Genomic DNA, 17,539 nt, shown 5'->3' with positions numbered 1-17,539 from the left:
CATGTAAATGTGAATGATGTGAACATATGTTAAAGAACACGTGCCAGTTGTCAAAAAAAAATTAATGGTTTTATCTGTTTGTATTTCCTCTTTATATGTTGAAATTGCATGTTTCAACATACAAATTTTGAGTGTTGTTATCAGTTATCACCGCTCTTATAATCACTTGCTGTCTTCAAACCATGCATTTTTTCTTTTGGTCGTCAATTGTTATAATGTGGTAAGTTAACTATGTTTTGAGTTTCACCATGCCATGTTATGATTATCAGTCAAAAGAGAGTGTTTTTTTTTAAATTTGATCAAACCTTTGAACCTTGATTCAATATCTTCATTTACGCTTTATTATCATCTAATAATAATATTTGCTACAACAATTATCCATTTCCATGCCATGATGAAATCTATTTTGCGGATCCCACATCATACTCAAACAATTTCTAATTTTTGACCAAGGAATTTATTTACTCTGAAATTAATGCAAGTAGTTCCAGTTGATGGTTGCCATGGCTGTGAAGTTGAACAATTTTTCAAATGGACTGTGCATGTTCAGATGATTTCTCTTATTATTTGTGATGGAGCAAGCTACTTCAAAATCAGTATCAGCAAATTCATTTGGTGTACTTCAATTCATGGTTGAAGGAATTTTGCATGTTTTTAGTCATACCTTAACATGCTTTCCATCTATTTCATCATTTTTATGTAAGTTTTGCAGAAACATATTTCAGTCTGTAAAAGGGCCAATAGTTTCTAGAACAGAATGCATATTAAGTAGGTGTCTTAAAGATTCATTTTAGTTTTAGCTTGTAGGAACTACAGCGACAAGTTGCACAAGCCTCAAATAGCAGTTTTTTAAACATTCAAATGAGAATACTACAATGTTATTCATTTCATGGACTATCCATTTTGAATCGTAGCTCTGTGACCATTGAAATTTTTTCAAACAAACCGAGATATACAAAACACCATGCAGGTTTTTGATCATGGTTGTTTGAAGCATATTCTGTGCAGATGGAACCGTTTTTTGAACAAGTAAATGGACTAAAAATTTTGAAAAAGATTTTGGATGAAAGTTCCCAGCAGAAGTAATTCATTAAAACAAAATAGTTGGAATACATCTGGTGTGAACTGAAGGCTCCCTTAACTTTTAACTTGTTTGCTTTCTCCAATTCAGCAATGTTATCTTTTCAAATTTCTTAACAAGAAATATGTGAAAAGAGCAGGGCATCAAACTTCATAGATTTTTATATTATTTTTTGGTCACGAGAAAAATACGATTTACGTCAAGGTTGTCGTCGTCATTAAATACTACTCACTCAAGTCAAAAGAAATTCAGATTCCCATCAGAGATCAAGATCTAATGCTATTGCCAAGCATTATGGAACAAGCATCTTGCAGGTGGTACAAATACTTTCTTCAATATCTACTGTTGCTTGGTTGGTAATCATGGCCAATTCCATACCAGCTCATTGCTTATTACTCTCAGCGAGGTAATACGTATTAGCTATTTTTGATTGTTGTTAATCTTGGTGTATAACTTACTAAACTATTCTTTTAGATGACACTCTTTGATAGTTCAGTCTGGTTGAGAGTTGCTTCATTGTCATGCATTTGACAGTTACTGCTGTAAACCGGCACCATCCATTTCCTACCTTTCACAAACGCTGCGTTAAAATGTGTTCTTCAACAACTTGGTAGAACGCATTCAGTGTGAGGTAAGTGTATCGTGGGCAGATTTGGTTTTAGTAAACCAGCGTACCGACCGAGGGTCCCCTCTTGTTTTTTGCAAATCATCCCCTTTACTTCCTTGTGAAAACAAAGTGTTGAGCCGCTGCATGCAAAATCCGTGCCCATACCATAAAAACAAGATGACAGTATCAGGCATTTGAAAAAATTTAACAATATGAAGCCGATGTTTGAAGTTTCTATAAAAAAGCTCTTAGCAGCAAATTGATTTTGGCAAATAATTTTTGCTCTTAGCCACTAATTGATTTTCGCATATATATGTAAATTTTAGTATTTATTTTTCAAATGTTCAATTAAATCACATCAAATCTGTTTGGGGTTAGAACCACATTGGATGAACTTTTATCGAAAGCCATCGTGAGAGAATCAGAAATTTAATTCCGACATGGTTTTACGCCGATGAAAAACACGTGTTTTTGGACGAGATTTAAACCTTGCACTTTCTGATACTATTTAGTTTAGAGTAAAGTCAAAACACTATGGCACCAAGACTGCTGTTATAGCGAGATTATCTCGCCCACTCGTAGTGTGTAAAAGATATGACTCATGTGGAGTGTAATTGTTGGCTTGCTGGTTTAAAGTGGTTTAAAGGCTATACATAGCTGCGCGGTATAGTATTCCTTGAGTTTAAGTGTCGTCTTGACCACATGTTTTATATACATAGAACTATCAACTATTTCAGTATTGAATTGAAAATGTTCAATGTGTAATATTCCGTTATAGAAATTTCAAACAAAGATTAAATAGTTCTCTGGCCCTTAAGAAGCGTGCTGTTGGACAGGTTGCAGCCCTCTTCCCTCGAAAACTTAATACAATAGTTGTGAAAATTTAACGCACTCCTGAATCCCTTGAAAAAGTCACACATTTGAATTTCCACGTTGTAAAAACTACAGGATGAAAACCCACGATTTGAATAATTACATGATAGAAACTTACAATAGGAAAACATGGTTAAATCAAGCTGCAGATTTCACGTTGCAGATTTCATTTTACATGACAAAAATTTACTATGCAATATACTACATAAATTGTCTAATGCGAGGTGTTGCTCTTTGCTTTTATGAAATTACGAACAATTCTTTATCAATTATTGTAAAAACATTGAAGATACATCATGTCAAATAATAATGCTGCGTCTGTTTATTTAACGTGACTGCGCTGAAACAATCGCATTAAAGGATTAATTACTGCATGTGTGAGGCGAATACTGGCTTCGGTTCGTTTTTATCGGTCAGAAATGAGGCCCCTGCAGTGTCCCCTATACTGTGCCAGTATAGCGTTCATTACAAGTAAGGATTGCAAATTTACTTCTTTAACGCAAGCTGGAAATTCTTACATGTATATGGAGGCTTGTGTTTTTATGCAAGTACTATTGATTGTTGAGACGTAAAAGTTGTCATTAGCGTTTGTGGCATTGTATTTTATAAATTATAGGTGATTTTAGTTCCTGTTAGACATATAAGTGGAGAATATTTACATAATTTTGATGTTGGTAAGGATGGTATAGGCTGACATGTTTCTTAAATGTATTTTAAGATGTGAATATAAATTCTTCGGTTATATATGCTATATTATACACATTGCTCCAAATGTTTCATTACAAGTTACGTGATGTTATAAGAACACATTGTTTGGGCCGTGCTAATTGATTGTAAATCATGCTATTATTTATTTTGTATAGATGGGCTGCACATTAATTTAGTGTGTAGCAACTTGTGCGTCAGTATGTTATATTGTACGTTGTTCTGTTTTATTACTTGAATAAATGACGTGAAGTTTTCGTTTAATTAAAGCGCGGATACTCTCAGAAAAACCTTTAAAAATATAATTCTTTTCATCTGGTTCTAATTGTACATTTATATAGACATTAAGGTCATTCCTTAATCCTAACTCACTATCTCGTTGAGCACAGAAGAAATCAAAATTTTGAAAATTTGTGAAAAAGAAAAAAAACATCTTGAAAGGTAATTATATCTTACGAACTGTGTAGAATTTATGCAGCGTGAACGACATCAAATACTTTCGAAAAATATCAATTAAAGGTCGAAAAAAAATTTTCACTATGAAACTTTCTGCAAGGAAGATTTTTGGATGCGCTCATTATTGCAAAGTCTTTCGTTTATGCGCGATTATCAAAAGCTATGTTCAACAACTGGCTACTATTTTACTTTTCTTCTCACTATATTAACTCCATCCTTTTATTTGATAATTTGAAAACTATTTATTTGAGTTTAAGTTTCACTGTTTTTTTTTTGCTACGTATATATTAAATGGAATTTGATGAGTGAAGCATTCAATATCTATCTACAAAACAGTAGTAGTGTCATACCTGCCGAAAATATTGTTACATGAAACTTGTATTTGTGCTGCATCTTTCAACGTTTAACTAATAGGTCAGGGGCCTGTTGCACAAAGCCTGGATAGCGTTATTTATTGGATAGCATATTTTTCAAACTTGTTTTTATTTTTTTTACGACAGAGAAATTTAATAATCTTCGAAACAATACTTTATTTCAGTGATTGCGCAGTTCAAATCGTATATTTTTCTCTTATAAGAGAGTTTTTAAGCGTTGAGAAAAATTGCTATCCATTGAATAGCCCTATTCGGCCTTTGTACATCTGGCCCCAGCTATGTACAAGTAATTACTTTTTAACGTTGATCAGAAGACGAAATTTCATTCGACAGAAACTACACTGCCTGCACATAGGACTCGACAATCAATTGATATGATTTGTTTTGTAATGCATGCATTTAGTTATTGTTAACAAAGTAATTTTACTCCACTCTATTGCTTGGCATGTGGTGTATAAAACGTATAAAAATATTGAGTAGTTTATACTGGCACATGTGATAGCACTCACTTTGCAGTTTTTTTATGTACTAATTTCAATCTCGAAAGTTAGCTAATATAGATGCAACACATACATAGAAATATATATGCAGACATACAATATAAGACATACTCTTTATTTTAGAGTGATTTTAATTAAAATTTGTGTATACTATAGAATCATGCAATTTACAATGTGTGAAATTACAATCTTGTATGATTCGGACTAATACTCCTCGTCTGATAACCATCTTTTCATGAAAGACTTTATCACAAGATTGGCGGTGGTCCTGCAGTCAGTGTCTAAACTTGCTAATAGACTCGTGATAACGAATAAAATAAATTTTTAATTGGTATTTCCGAAATTTCACATCGTGTATTTTGTCTTTTCTGCTTTTTATGTTTAATGTTCGATTCAACAGCTCATATTGGTATTGGAAATATTTGGAAGGAAGTAAAACATTAATTTGGTTTTAGCATCATTCTTTAATTCATACACATCTTGTGGGCTCATAAGTCAATTTGTTCACGATCTTTGAAACAAGTGTTAAATTACAAACTGACCACATTTAACTGATACTACACTTATAATCAATGGTATTTATAATTGTTTTTAGGCGTAAAAGAGAGTCTCATCAACGGCTTGCCACAACACGACTTTGGGAAGCAGCGGTTTCAAAAGTATTATTATCACTTTGAAATTATTTGCATTTAAAAAAAGCCATAATTAGCAAAATTATATCAAAACGTCGTTCTTAGTTCTCGTATACACGAGTTAACTTTTCATTCAAGTTTGGTTTCGTTTAACATATAACATCCCTAACGATTTTCCCAATTACACCCTCGCTATTCAGCGTAAAAACTGACATATATAGTTGCACAAGTTGAAGACCTCAATATGCTTAATTACAATGAACATGTTTTAAAGGTTACAAAATATTGAGCGTCCATTTGATCATTTTCAAACGGAGTAGGATGTAAAAAGTTAAAGTTAGTGACTTGTTAACTTATATTTGCTACTGAACTGTAAACAACTTTTCTCATATTGCTCGTGAAAATGATTAATAATTTAAATTTGCTTAATGGAATCTTCTAAATAATTAAGTGGAAAATTTAGGCTAAACGTGATCATGGGGCAATGTTTCATATATAAAAACGAAGTCTTTGTCTCTTTGATTTTTCAGATTGTATTTCTTTGAAATGAATGAAACGTGCTCGTTAAAATTTAACGCACTCCTGAATCCCTTGAAAAAGTCACACATTTGAATTTCCACGTTGTAAAAACTACAGGATGAAAACCCACGATTTGAATAATTACATGATAGAAACTTACAATAGGAAAACATGGTTAAATCAAGCTGCAGATTTCACGTTGCAGATTTCATTTTACATGACAAAAATTTACTATGCAATATACTACATAAATTGTCTAATGCGAGGAGTTGTTCTTTGCTTTTATGAAATTACGAACAATTCTTTATCAATTATTGTAAAAACATTGAAGATACATCATGTCAAATAATAATGCTGCGTCTGTTTATTTAACGTGACTGCGCTGAAACAATCGCATTAAAGGATTAATTACTGCATGTGTGAGGCGAATACTGGCTTCGGTTCGTTTTTATCGGTCAGAAATGAGGCCCCTGCAGTGTCCCCTATACTGTGCCAGTATAGCGTTCATTACAAGTAAGGATTGCAAATTTACTTCTTTAACGCAAGCTGGAAATTCTTACATGTATATGGAGGCTTGTGTTTTTATGCAAGTACTATTGATTGTTGGGACGTAAAAGTTGTCATTAGCGTTTGTGGCATTGTATTTTATAAATTATAGGTGATTTTAGTTCCTGTTAGACATATAAGTAGAGAATATTTACATAATTTTGATGTTGGTAGGGATGGTATAGGCTGACATGTTTCTTAAATGTATTTTAAGATGTGAATATAAATTCTTCGGTTATATATGCTATATTATACACATTGCTCCAAATGTTTCATTACAAGTTACGTGATGTTATAAGAACACATTGTTTGGGCCGTGCTAATTGATTGTAAATCATGCTATTATTTATTTTGTATAGATGGGCTGGACATTAATTTAGTGTGTAGCAACTTGTGCGTCAGTATGTTATATTGTACGTTGTTCTGTTTTATTACTTGAATAAATGACGTGAAGTTTTCGTTTAATTAAAGCGCGGATACTCTCAGAAAAACCTTTAAAAATATAATTCTTTTCATCTGGTTCTAATTGTACATTTATATAGACATTAAGGTCATTCCTTAATCCTAACTCACTATCTCGTTGAGCACAGAAGAAATCAAAATTTTGAAAATTTGTGAAAAAGAAAAAAACATCTTGAAAGGTAATTATATATTACGAACTGTGTAGAATTTATGCAGCGTGAACGACATCAAATACTTTCGAAAAATATCAATTAAAGGTCGAAAAAAAATTTTCACTATGAAACTTTCTGCAAGGAAGATTTTTGGATGCGCTCATTATTGCAAAGTCTTTCGTTTATGCGCGATTATCAAAAGCTATGTTCAACAACTGGCTACTATTTTACTTTTCTTCTCAGTATATTAACTCCATCCTTTTATTTGATAATTTATGAAAACTATTTATTTGAGTTTAAGTTTCACTGTTTTTTTTGCTACGTATATATTAAATGGAATTTGATGAGTGAAGCATTCAATATCTATCTACAAAACAGTAGTAGTGTCATACCTGCCGAAAATATTGTTACATGAAACTTGTATTTGTGCTGCATCTTTCAACGTTTAACTAATAGGTCAGGGGCCTGTTGGACAAAGCCTGGATAGCGTTATCTATTGGATAGCATATTTTTCAAACTTGTTTTTATTTTCTTACGACAGAGAAATTTAATAATCTTCGAAACAATACTTTATTTCAGTGATTGCGCAGTTCAAATCGTATATTTTTCTCTTATAAGAGAGTTTTTAAACGTTGAGAAAAATTGCTATCCATTGAATAGCCCTATTCGGCCTTTGTACATCTGGCCCCAGCTATGTACAAGTAATTACTTTTTAACGTTGATCAGAAGACGAAATTTCATTTGACGGAAACTACACTGCCTGCACATAGGACTCTACAATCAATTGATATGATTTGTTTTGTGATGCATGCATTTAGCTATTGTTAACAAAGTAATTTTACTCCACTCTATTGCTTGGCATGTGGTGTATAAAACGTATGCAAAATATTGAGTAGTTTATGCTGGCACATGTGATAGCACTCACTTTGCAGTTTTTTTATGTACTAATTTCAATCTCGAAAGTTAACTAATATAGATGCAACACATACATAGAAATATACATACAGACATACAATATAAGGCATACTCTTTATTTTAGAGTGATTTTAATTAAAATTTGTGTATACTATAGAATCATGCAATTTACAATGTGTGAAATTACAATCTTGTATGATTCGGACTAATACTCCTCGTCTGATAACCATCTTTTCATGAAAGACTTTATCACTAGATTGGCCTGCAGTCAGTGTCTAAAATTGCTAATAGACTCGTGATAACGAATAAAATAAATTTTTAATTGGTATTTCCGAAATTTCACATCGTGTATTTTGTCTTTTCTGATTTTTATGTTTAATGTTCGATTCAACAGCTCATGTTGGTATTGGAAATATTTGGAAGGAAGTAAAACATTAATTTGGTTTTAGCATCATTCTTTAATTCATACACATCTTGTGGGCTCATAAGTCAATTTGTTCACGATCTTTGAAACAAGTGTTAAATTACAAACTGACCACATTTAACTGATACTACACTTATAATCAATGGTATTTATAATTGTTTTTAGGCGTAAAAGAGAGTCTCATCAACGGCTTGCCACAACACGACTTTGGGAAGCAGCGGTTTCAAAAGTATTATTATCACTTTGAAATTATTTGCATTTAAAAAAAGCCATAATTAGCAAAATTATATCAAAACGTCGTTCTTAGTTCTCATGTACACGAGTTAACTTTTCATTCAAGTTTGGTTTCGTTTAACATATAACATCCCTAACGATTTTCCCAATTACACCCTCGCTATTCAGCGTAAAAACTGACATATATAGTTGCACAAGTTGAAAACCTCAATATGCTTAATTACAATGAACATGTTTTAAAGGTTACAAAATATTGAGCGTCCATTTGATCATTTTCAAACGGAGTAGGATGTAAAAAGTTAAAGTTAGTGACTTGTTAACTTATATTTGCTACTGAACTGTAAACAAGTTTTCTCATATTTCTCGTGAAAATGATTAATAATTTACATTTGCTTAATGGAATCTTCTAAATAATTAAGTGGAAAATTTAGGCTAAACGTGATCATGGGGCAATGTTTCATATATAAAAACGAAGCCTTTGTCTCTTTGATTTTTCAGATTGTATTTCTTTGAAATGAATGAAACGTGCTCGTTAAAACATCCTTTGGCATTGCCATACCTCGTCGCCATTTTAGTGGTTGGAATTGCTGCTGTATTTGCAAATGGAATTTTATTGATTGTCCTGCTTTTTGACCCGCTGAAATGCTTTCGTCGCCCGAGTATGTATTTCATCACTAGTCTGGGGTTTTCTGATCTTCTTACAGGTATTGTGTCTTGTTTGTACTCAATATATCACATTCAAAGCTGTAGTTCCAAAGAAGCTACTCGATACGACTCCGACTATTTATCTAAAGTAATCAAGTCGACAATATGGGCAAGTGTGGAAAATTCCTTCATCACCGTCTTACTGATGGCCATTGAACGTTACATTTTTATAAAATTTCCTATCAAAGCTAAGTCGATTGTTACCGTCAAGCGTATTTTTCTTGCCATCGGAGTCACTTGGCTTGTATCCCTTATATTTGGTGCTGGCGTTAGCTTATCACATCCGTACGATAAGTACATTAAGTTTGGAATTTTATTTCAGTTACTCTTCCTCATCTTTGTAATGTTGTTTTTATACGTGCGAATCATTATTTTACTTGGAAAATCCTTCAAGGCATTCCAAGGAAAGCAGTTTTCTCGTCACTGCAGTATTAGATCTGGGAAGGCACAAATGGAAAATCAACATCAAAGTTTTCTAAATAAGATCGTCTTTTATCTTGCATTGATATTGTTTATCACCGTAGTACCTCACTTGATAATTGGTCAAATATTCCTGGGTTTCGAAATTTTCTTTCGATCCTATGCAAAACCAAAAGCTCTGGAGTATGCATCTTTCATATCTTTCCCGTTAGAGTTGCTCAATTTTGTCTTGAATGCAGTTGTTTATGCTTATCGATTGCCAAAGTTTCGCTCTTCATTGTGCCATATTTTGAGAGGAATAAGAGGGAAAGTTTCTAGTCAAAGAAGCCGCTACATTTACGAACCAAGCAATTTTTCTATTCGTGTTTCTACAAAAGAAGAAACGGTGGCTTGAAAAATCTGTTGGATATGATGCTAAATGCTGCGTATAATTTTGTTCTACTTTATTATGACAAGTTTTGACGTGAAAAAATAGACAAAAAGATATGGAACACATATTTAAGTTAAAGTCTTCTTTTGATGTTATCCTTAAACATGGAAAGAAAACTTTGTCTGAGTTTTGACTCGATGTTTAATGTATGACGACTGTCTCCACTTTCTGGAAAAAAGCTAGACAATTCGTGTCAATTTGCTTGTTGTTGATAATGACATCTGCATTTGCTGCTGTACGTAGAAGTTTATTTAAGGAATGTTGTGACTATTCAAGTGATAAATAATTAAAAATACGTTAAATTTTATCATTTTTACATTATCTTTGATTTTGAAAATGATGTCAATGATCTAGCCACAAACACAACAGGTAATTAATTTAAATCCTGTTTGTGTAACATTCTATATATATATGCACGTATCTCAGTGCAGTCAGAGATAGAGTCTCGTAATTTAAGTTGCCCATTCAAACATTATAAAGACATGAAATCTTCATTATGAATGTGTTGTTCTTCTGATCAAAAAAGTGACAGTTGCTTTAGTCTTGAAAACTTCTTTGATTGATTCAACTTAATTAAAATGGAACATTATACTAAACCACAAGCACTGTGAATAAATTATGCTTCACGAAAGAACTGAATACAGGGGTAAAAGATTCAAATTAGCGTGGACCATATTTCTCTCTTTAGTTGTTTTGATTGGATTTTGCCTTGAGTGTAGAAATTACATCAAAGGTTCCACTGCGGTGATTGTAAAGAAGTATGCAGTAGTTGGTGATTTTGACATAACTTATGATAAGTTATTTCCAAGGTATTATCATGCAACGGGTCTTTTAACTTTACCTTACGATAATGTAGTGGAGCCATTTGAGTCATGGTATGCAGGAGAGAAAAATATGAGTCGAATTGATTACTATTACGGTGAGTCACTTTAAACACGCTAAGTTATGGCCTATAGCTACAAATAACCTATGTATCACAAAGATTTGGATTTATCTACATGTCTTCATCTTGCAAAAAACTATAGCAACTTTATATATTGGATGAGTCTTCTAGTTGAGTCGCTAGCCTACTTTTTTTTTGTCCTGTTGTGTAAACTTTTGAGTGTTACCCGTTTTATTGTCTTTTGAAAGTGAGTTAACAAAAAAATCAACTTAACTAGGGACTAAGCTAGCAGGCTGCCAGCTTTTGGGCATAATACGTACTTTTTCACACAACATGTTTTAATACAGCAATCACATGAGTCCCACAGTGAGTGTTTATTAAAATTGAACTTTCTCCAAATCAACATACGAAGTAAATTGTTTTCTTCACTGGGTTCAGGAATGGATAAAACAATTCATCGAGGAGACATGGGTGATGATGGATTATTATTCAAAATCATTCCGAAACATACTGATCCTCAGCCGTCAAAGACGTTTTTTACAAGTTGTTGGATAAGAAAACTTCAATCAAGAGACTCACAACGAGGACAGAGTGTAATTCCTACCAATTTATCAGAATTCAAGGTTTGTGTTAAAGTCTGTTGAATGATCAATGAAGGCTCTTAAGGGGAAAATTTAGTGCTAAACTAAACGTTTATATAACTAAGTATTTGATCTAAAACTGAATCACTTGTTATGTATATGAATATGCAAAATAATTTCTGGTTGAATTCATTTCTCCATGTACTTCTTTGTTTCTTAAGTAGGAAAAGCCAGCGAAATTATGGATGAAAAGCAAAATATTGACTTCCAGTACAAATCAACATACAACTTGAATATAATGAAACAAACAAACATAGTTTGAATATTTTTATAAAACAGGAACGACGCTTGTTATTGTGGTTTTTAAAACAACACTGAACTCATTTTAAAACTACACTGACTTCGACTGACGGATAATAACAAAATTTTTAGCTTAGATTTGTAAAATGAAAGAAACTCTCTGAACCATTGGTTTTTCTTGCTTTCAACGGTTTATTCTCTCTTTTTCTCTAGCTCCGAGGTATTGGTTACTACAAAGGTCAGAAATGTCGAAAATACGTGCGAACGATTATCGAGTGCAATAAAACGAATACATACACATTGTACATTACTAATAATAAACCATATAAACCTTTGAAATATGAAATGATGGGGTACAACGACTTGTTAAACTCTCATTACGATCACTATGTACTTGAGTACGTTACCTTCAAACCTTGGGCATTTAACTTCTCTATTTTTAAAATTCCTGCAGGTACGTTGCTGTTAATTTTTCTTTGCATAGAGTTGACGATAATGTGTTGATTTCCGTGCAGTAGCTATCCAATGGCATTGAATAGAGGCATTATCAAAAGTTTTAACAATATTACATTTCAAAATATTGAATTTCTTTCTCTCCATGCAGATACCTGGTGCGCAAAAAAAGCAAGAATAATCAAATCTCGATATTTCATGAATCCAATGTCAGAGTTCCTACACTTTCATCACTCCAAAGATGAAGAAATAGAAAAACATTTTCGCCATTTTAAGAAAGCTTATTTGAAGAACTATAAATATCACGAAGAAAACGAGCGAAGAAAACATATATTTAAACACAACGTAAGGTGTGGTAATACATTTATAACATATTTGTTTAGTTATGCTGAATACTTGTGGTATGTTACATATGTTACAGGCCTTACGTTTATACTCTTTATTGTAATTGCAACATACATGCAGTCTAAAATTATCGAATAAACTTTTATAGATTCATTAATTCTCGGAATCGTGGTAACTATGGTTACTCTCTTTCATTGAATCATTTGAGTGATCTAAGCGAAGAGGAGATGAAGTCACATCGTGGATTACTTTCTCAAAAAGATTATCATTATTCCAAGAAAGCCAATGTCAAGAAGAAAACGGAAGAAAATATGTCTATTCTGGATTTACATGAAGATCCAGACTATAAAGAAATCCCCAGTGAATTGGATTGGAGAGATTTTGGTAATTTTTGTGTTTACCAACTGTCGCAAAATTTGTCTCTGTGCAATTTTTGTTGCTGTGCAATTCAGCATCTGTGTTATTTTTTAAAAGGAGCGGTTTCAAAAGTTAGCAGCCAAGGCATCTGTGGATCTTGTTGGACTTTTTCCATCGCTGCTCCAATCGAAGCACATCATTTCTTTCAGGTATTTCATTTTACTCTCAATTAACCCTCCTCTACACCTTCATAACCCTCCATCCTCTGTTGACTATAAATGTCTAATTTCAAACCTGACATTGAGAATAAATGAACTTTTTTATCACGGATACATTAATTGATGAAATTGATAAATGGATTTTGGGTTTGTTTTTGTGAATTTCTTAACCATTACAATTCAAAAATTTGTCGCTCTACGTAAAGAAACAATCCTGATCTTCATATGCTTTTCAAAATAGACTGGTAAATTGATCGAAATATCAAAACAGCAAATCCTGGACTGTTCTTGGGGAAGCGGAAATCATGGTTGCCGTGGAGGATTTCCTTTAAAAGCCTTAGCTTGGGTTGTTCGTAACGGTGCTGCGACGAAAAAAAGTTATGGACCTTACTTAGGACAAGTAAGCCAATAAATAAATTTCTGTAGTGAAACCATCTAAACAAATCATTCTTTGTGTAGGAAGCATATTGTCACTGTAGTCCTAGAGACAATTGCACCATCATTAACAATACGAAAGCTTTTCATCTTGTGAAGCCAAATACGATAAAAACCATGAAAGTGGCAATCGCTAAATATGGACCATTATCTTGCAGTATAAACGCTGATGCAAAAACGTTACGTTTTTATTCTTCAGGGGTTTATAATGATTTGGATTTTTCAAGTAAGAAATCGTATATTTTCAGCCAATGAACCTATTTATCCCATTGTTGTGTAACACTCGAAGTCTCTTTATGGTGATTTAAGTAAAAATTCAAGCATATTGTCAAACCTGACACATAATTCAATCTTTGTTTTTTTATGTAGAAAAGAGATCTAACCACGCAATGGTGTGTGTTGGTTATGGAATCGAGAGAAATGTAGGACAATACTGGATATTAAAGAACACCTGGGGTCCTTTATGGGGTGAAAACGGATTCATAAAAATTTCACAAAAAGGAAATATTGCAAATATACACGGTGGAAAACTTTTTACCATCAAAAAGAGTACAAACATTCCCACATTTCCACATCGTTCGTTAGCAAAACTCAGAAAAACCAACAATTTTTATGGACATTTAGGTTTCTAAATTTCGTAGTTCTATAACACTTGTGCTGTGAAAATTTTGTTGCATTTGGTTGAGATAAAGTTACATAAACAATTTTTTCAAAATTTCACAAAAAAGTCTTTTTGTATAGTCTTCGTTCCATTTGAAACAAATAGACGCAAACAGCTCCAATGAGGGATGGGGGCACAACGAAACAGACCACAAATCGTTTGACAGGCTGAATTTGCGATTGTTGCTCGTGAGGAAAGGTGGCCATTAGAGGATTAATCATTTTTGTGCGTGTGGAGGGGGTAGTAACACATTGTTTGCTGTGAATCTATTAAACATCCTAGTAAATATTAGCAGGGCCACCTTCAAAGTGCAAAGTGGGAGGGAGGAGCAATTATCTTTCAATCTAATTTAAAACATAATTAACTATAATATCTAAGATCCATTATGGTGGTTATAGCGTCAATATTTTCTGACAATAACAAAAATGCAAATTAATAACTGTCAGATATGATTGCCTAAATTATACTTAGGTTCAGCAGAAAACTTAGGCTGTCTGGTTGACCTAGTAGTAATTTTATGGATCGGCTTTGGTTGTATTTGGACTTTTCCTTTAGATTATGGTGAGTTTAAAGTTATAGAATCAATGACAAACACATTCGTGAACAAGTTATTTGACAATAGTTATTAAAGTTTTTGTGTTTGTGTGGGAGTATAAGTTTGTCGAGTTTGCCGCTTTGAGATTCAAAGAAAACAATTATCGCTGAAACTATTATACTTATCTCAATTAGGGACAGACCGAATTTTTTCTAGCTTTTAAAGGAATAAGAAATTTTGTTTAAAACCACCTGACACTATTCTTATCAACAATACTGTTTCTGATAAATTATGAGTTCTGACATTTTACAATGTACTTATTCAAATCTCACAAAATAATTTTGGTTTCTGCATTAGATTCATGATAGTTGATTGTTGATAGTTCATATTATGCAAAGTTCCGTCTTCCCACGCCATGAGAAACAAAAAGCACGTGCAATTGCCAAGATTGTCGCGGTTATCGTGCTGAAACGTATAGATATTATTGTATAATTGCAAATTGACGTCATGATCATTTCCTATGATTTATAGTTTTTACAATCGAGGAACGGCGAATTGGTTAATAATTAAAATTTGTTTCGTGGATTGCCTCTGGATAATTGCTCCTATAATAATTATCAAGGCCGGAACACATTTATGATCAATCCAATTGCACAAATTTACAGAGCACGCAAACAAACCTACCTTAAACAATGTATAAATATTAGACCTTTAGAAGACAATCAAACCGAAGCTAGGTTAGTTTATGTGGTTTCAATACTCGTTATATCGTTGATACACACGTTGACAAGTTATCCTTTCACTGTCTTAATAAACATCGAAATCTCGTTTGCAAGTTAAGTGGCAGCAGCAGATAAATATGGAAGTTGATCTATGATTTTGGAAATTGCAGCAACTATAAACCTGGGAAAATTCCTTACACCATCTAGATATTATGTGCACTTCACGCATAAAATTAAAATAAAATAAGCTAAAAATCTTGGCTCATCCCAAAGATAATCATCTCATTTTGACCATACGTATTTTAAGCTATCAAAGCTTCTTTTTTACGGGGATTTTGATGATTTTAATCTTTGCTATTCTTTGTCAGCAATCCCTGCTGTGCGCTTTTCATTAATATATCAAGTGTCTGGTTCTGCAACACTTAGCACCATAAGGTTTAGATCCTCTATTTGCATTGAGTCATTTATCGTTGTAGACGATAGTCGGAAGACGTGGATAACAGTGTACAAGATTTCTGTTATGGTGGAAAAGACGGGAAAATGTTGAACCAAACATATCATTTGTTTTGTATTGGAAGGTATTTTTCTAAAGCATTTTCTATTTTTTTACTTATTTTTATTCTCTTAAAAGGGAGCAGGGCCACTTTGATCGCTTGTCCGAGCGGTGGAGTCATCAACGCGCCGTGTCAGTTTTCTCCTGGTGAGCACAGGCTTAAATCTCTCGATATTCAAGCAGATGTATTTCTTGAAAGCTCTTCGGCCATTGCAAACCATACATTTATTATATCTGGTGACTTCATACTTCGCTCTACCGCTGTGTTATCTTTGGGATACAACCGACTAACAAAGACACCTGGAGATGCATTTGGGAACTCTGGAGGCAGTCATGGTGGTCAAGGTGGAGCAGAGAGCAACGTAACTTTGAATGTACATCAAAATACTCCTTACGGTTGTAGCTCAGTTGTAAATACGCTGGGAAGTCGAGGTGGCAACGGAGGCTTTGGTGGTGGACTTCTTAAAATTAGAGCAAACAATCTTATCATAAATGGCTCAATAATGGCTAACGGGGAACATGGTCGAAAAAATCGAAAGTCAGGAGGAGGCAGTGGGGGTGGTGTGTCTATTGTATGTGCTACTTTTTCTGGTGTGGGGAACATCCAAGCCTCTGGTGGCCTTGGTCGAAACTACGGAGGAGGTGGTAGTGGGGGTCGAATAAGTATAAATTGTAAAAGTGATACTTTTCATGGATCATTCTATGCTCAGGGTGGCAAAACAGGTTTGTAAGAGATTTTATTTCTTTGTTTAATATATGAATTGGTAAGAAAAACAAATTTACAAGTGCCGGAACAAACTGTTGACGTATTATGTTGCTCTTTATTGACCCAATGCAATTCAGACTCTTTTCTGGATTTTAATTAATATCACTTCCGTTGTATTTTCCAACAACTGTGTTGCTGACATCAGTGATAATTAGTTATAGTTTTCTTCTTAGAAATGAAAGTGACTTTCCTTCACCTCATGTTTGTGTGAATGGCTATTTTTTATGTAAAGTTTATGCGACTTTCAACATGTACATTCATGTTGTAGGATTAAATGGGATAAGTGAAGCGTGTTCAAACATGCATTCATACACGTCTTAGAACAAATAACAACACGTCAAAGTAGTTCTTAGGCGCATTTAAATAAAGCGTGTATCATATTTATCGTTGGTGTAGATTGGCGGCAGAAATTTCGACGTTCCTGATTTCGTTGTATGATAAATTATATAAAATGAAAAGCAAATTGAAATGGTTGCAAGTATTGAAAAGTGTTAGGCATGATTATGTAAAAATATGCGTATTGTTTCAGTTGATTTTAAACATAATTCCTACAATAGTTTTATTTTAGCATGCGTCAGGACTCCCATATCCATAAAATGAGCAAGCCTTTAAGCCTTGACTGTGGGAACATGATTGAAGACAAGGGGGGGGGAGGGGGGGAAGACTCAACTGCGATCTTAGACTTTTGAAGCTTT

The 17,539-nt window shown here is 33.4% G+C and overlaps 3 protein-coding genes and 1 long non-coding RNA gene across 11 annotated transcripts in view; 3 read left to right on the top strand and 1 right to left on the bottom strand.

Moving 5' to 3' along the window:
• Window positions 1–46: 46 nt before the first annotated feature.
• On the top strand, window positions 47–10,342 carry LOC124445629 (adenosine receptor A3-like). 8 transcript variants are annotated; one of them, XM_046996374.1, is made up of 11 exons: window positions 47–220; window positions 1,286–1,487; window positions 1,556–1,712; window positions 2,201–2,352; window positions 2,467–3,032; window positions 3,178–3,235; window positions 3,608–3,707; window positions 5,192–5,255; window positions 6,836–6,934; window positions 8,412–8,475; window positions 8,979–10,342. In XM_046996374.1, exon 11 carries the CDS (start codon window positions 8,995–8,997, stop codon window positions 9,997–9,999), a length of 1,005 nt encoding a protein of 334 aa, XP_046852330.1. In that variant the 5' UTR covers window positions 47–220; window positions 1,286–1,487; window positions 1,556–1,712; window positions 2,201–2,352; window positions 2,467–3,032; window positions 3,178–3,235; window positions 3,608–3,707; window positions 5,192–5,255; window positions 6,836–6,934; window positions 8,412–8,475; window positions 8,979–8,994; the 3' UTR covers window positions 10,000–10,342. The 8 variants fall into 8 exon arrangements, 5 of the variants coding, with proteins under 5 accessions (XP_046852330.1, XP_046852331.1, XP_046852329.1 ...); XM_046996375.1 differs by adding an exon at window positions 5,759–6,260 and having other exon boundaries at window positions 2,201–3,032; XR_006948204.1 differs by lacking the exon at window positions 8,979–10,342 and adding an exon at window positions 8,723–8,813 and having other exon boundaries at window positions 2,201–3,032.
• Window positions 10,343–10,630: 288 nt separating this feature from the next.
• LOC124445625 (counting factor associated protein D-like) lies at window positions 10,631–14,412 on the top strand. The gene is made up of 9 exons (XM_046996368.1): window positions 10,631–10,954; window positions 11,357–11,541; window positions 12,013–12,253; window positions 12,404–12,602; window positions 12,746–12,981; window positions 13,072–13,163; window positions 13,414–13,572; window positions 13,632–13,833; window positions 13,977–14,412. Exons 1-9 carry the CDS (start codon window positions 10,654–10,656, stop codon window positions 14,237–14,239), a joined length of 1,878 nt encoding a protein of 625 aa, XP_046852324.1. The 5' UTR covers window positions 10,631–10,653; the 3' UTR covers window positions 14,240–14,412.
• Window positions 14,413–15,020: 608 nt separating this feature from the next.
• LOC124445634 lies at window positions 15,021–15,605 on the bottom strand. Its single transcript, XR_006948208.1, has 2 exons — window positions 15,488–15,605; window positions 15,021–15,268 (listed from the first exon to the last, which is right to left on the bottom strand). It is a non-coding gene; the product is annotated as an uncharacterized LOC124445634 (long non-coding RNA).
• Window positions 15,606–15,966: 361 nt separating this feature from the next.
• LOC124445623 overlaps window positions 15,967–17,539 on the top strand; it is a 79,720-nt gene continuing 78,147 nt past the window's right edge. Inside the window, 1 exon segment of the mRNA XM_046996364.1 lies at window positions 15,967–16,801. Coding sequence (XP_046852320.1) covers window positions 16,066–16,801 — 736 coding nt within the window. The 5' untranslated portion in view covers window positions 15,967–16,065.

This window comes from Xenia sp. Carnegie-2017, unplaced genomic scaffold (assembly GCF_021976095.1).
Source record: "Xenia sp. Carnegie-2017 unplaced genomic scaffold, XeniaSp_v1 HiC_scaffold_22, whole genome shotgun sequence".
Classification (NCBI taxonomy): domain Eukaryota; kingdom Metazoa; phylum Cnidaria; class Anthozoa; order Malacalcyonacea; family Xeniidae; genus Xenia; species Xenia sp. Carnegie-2017.
This window is presented reverse-complemented; position numbering and strand designations above follow the sequence as displayed.

Coding starts and splice junctions, on each gene's coding strand:
- LOC124445629 (XM_046996374.1), top strand. CDS start 8,995: ATGAATGAAACGTGCTCGTTAAAACATCCTTTGGCATTGCCATACCTC.
- LOC124445625 (XM_046996368.1), top strand. CDS start 10,654: ATGCTTCACGAAAGAACTGAATACAGGGGTAAAAGATTCAAATTAGCG. Junction 12,254..12,403: donor TATTTTTAAAATTCCTGCAG/GTACGTTGCTGT, acceptor CTCTCCATGCAG/ATACCTGGTGCGCAAAAAAA. Junction 12,603..12,745: donor ATATTTAAACACAACGTAAG/GTGTGGTAATAC, acceptor AAACTTTTATAG/ATTCATTAATTCTCGGAATC.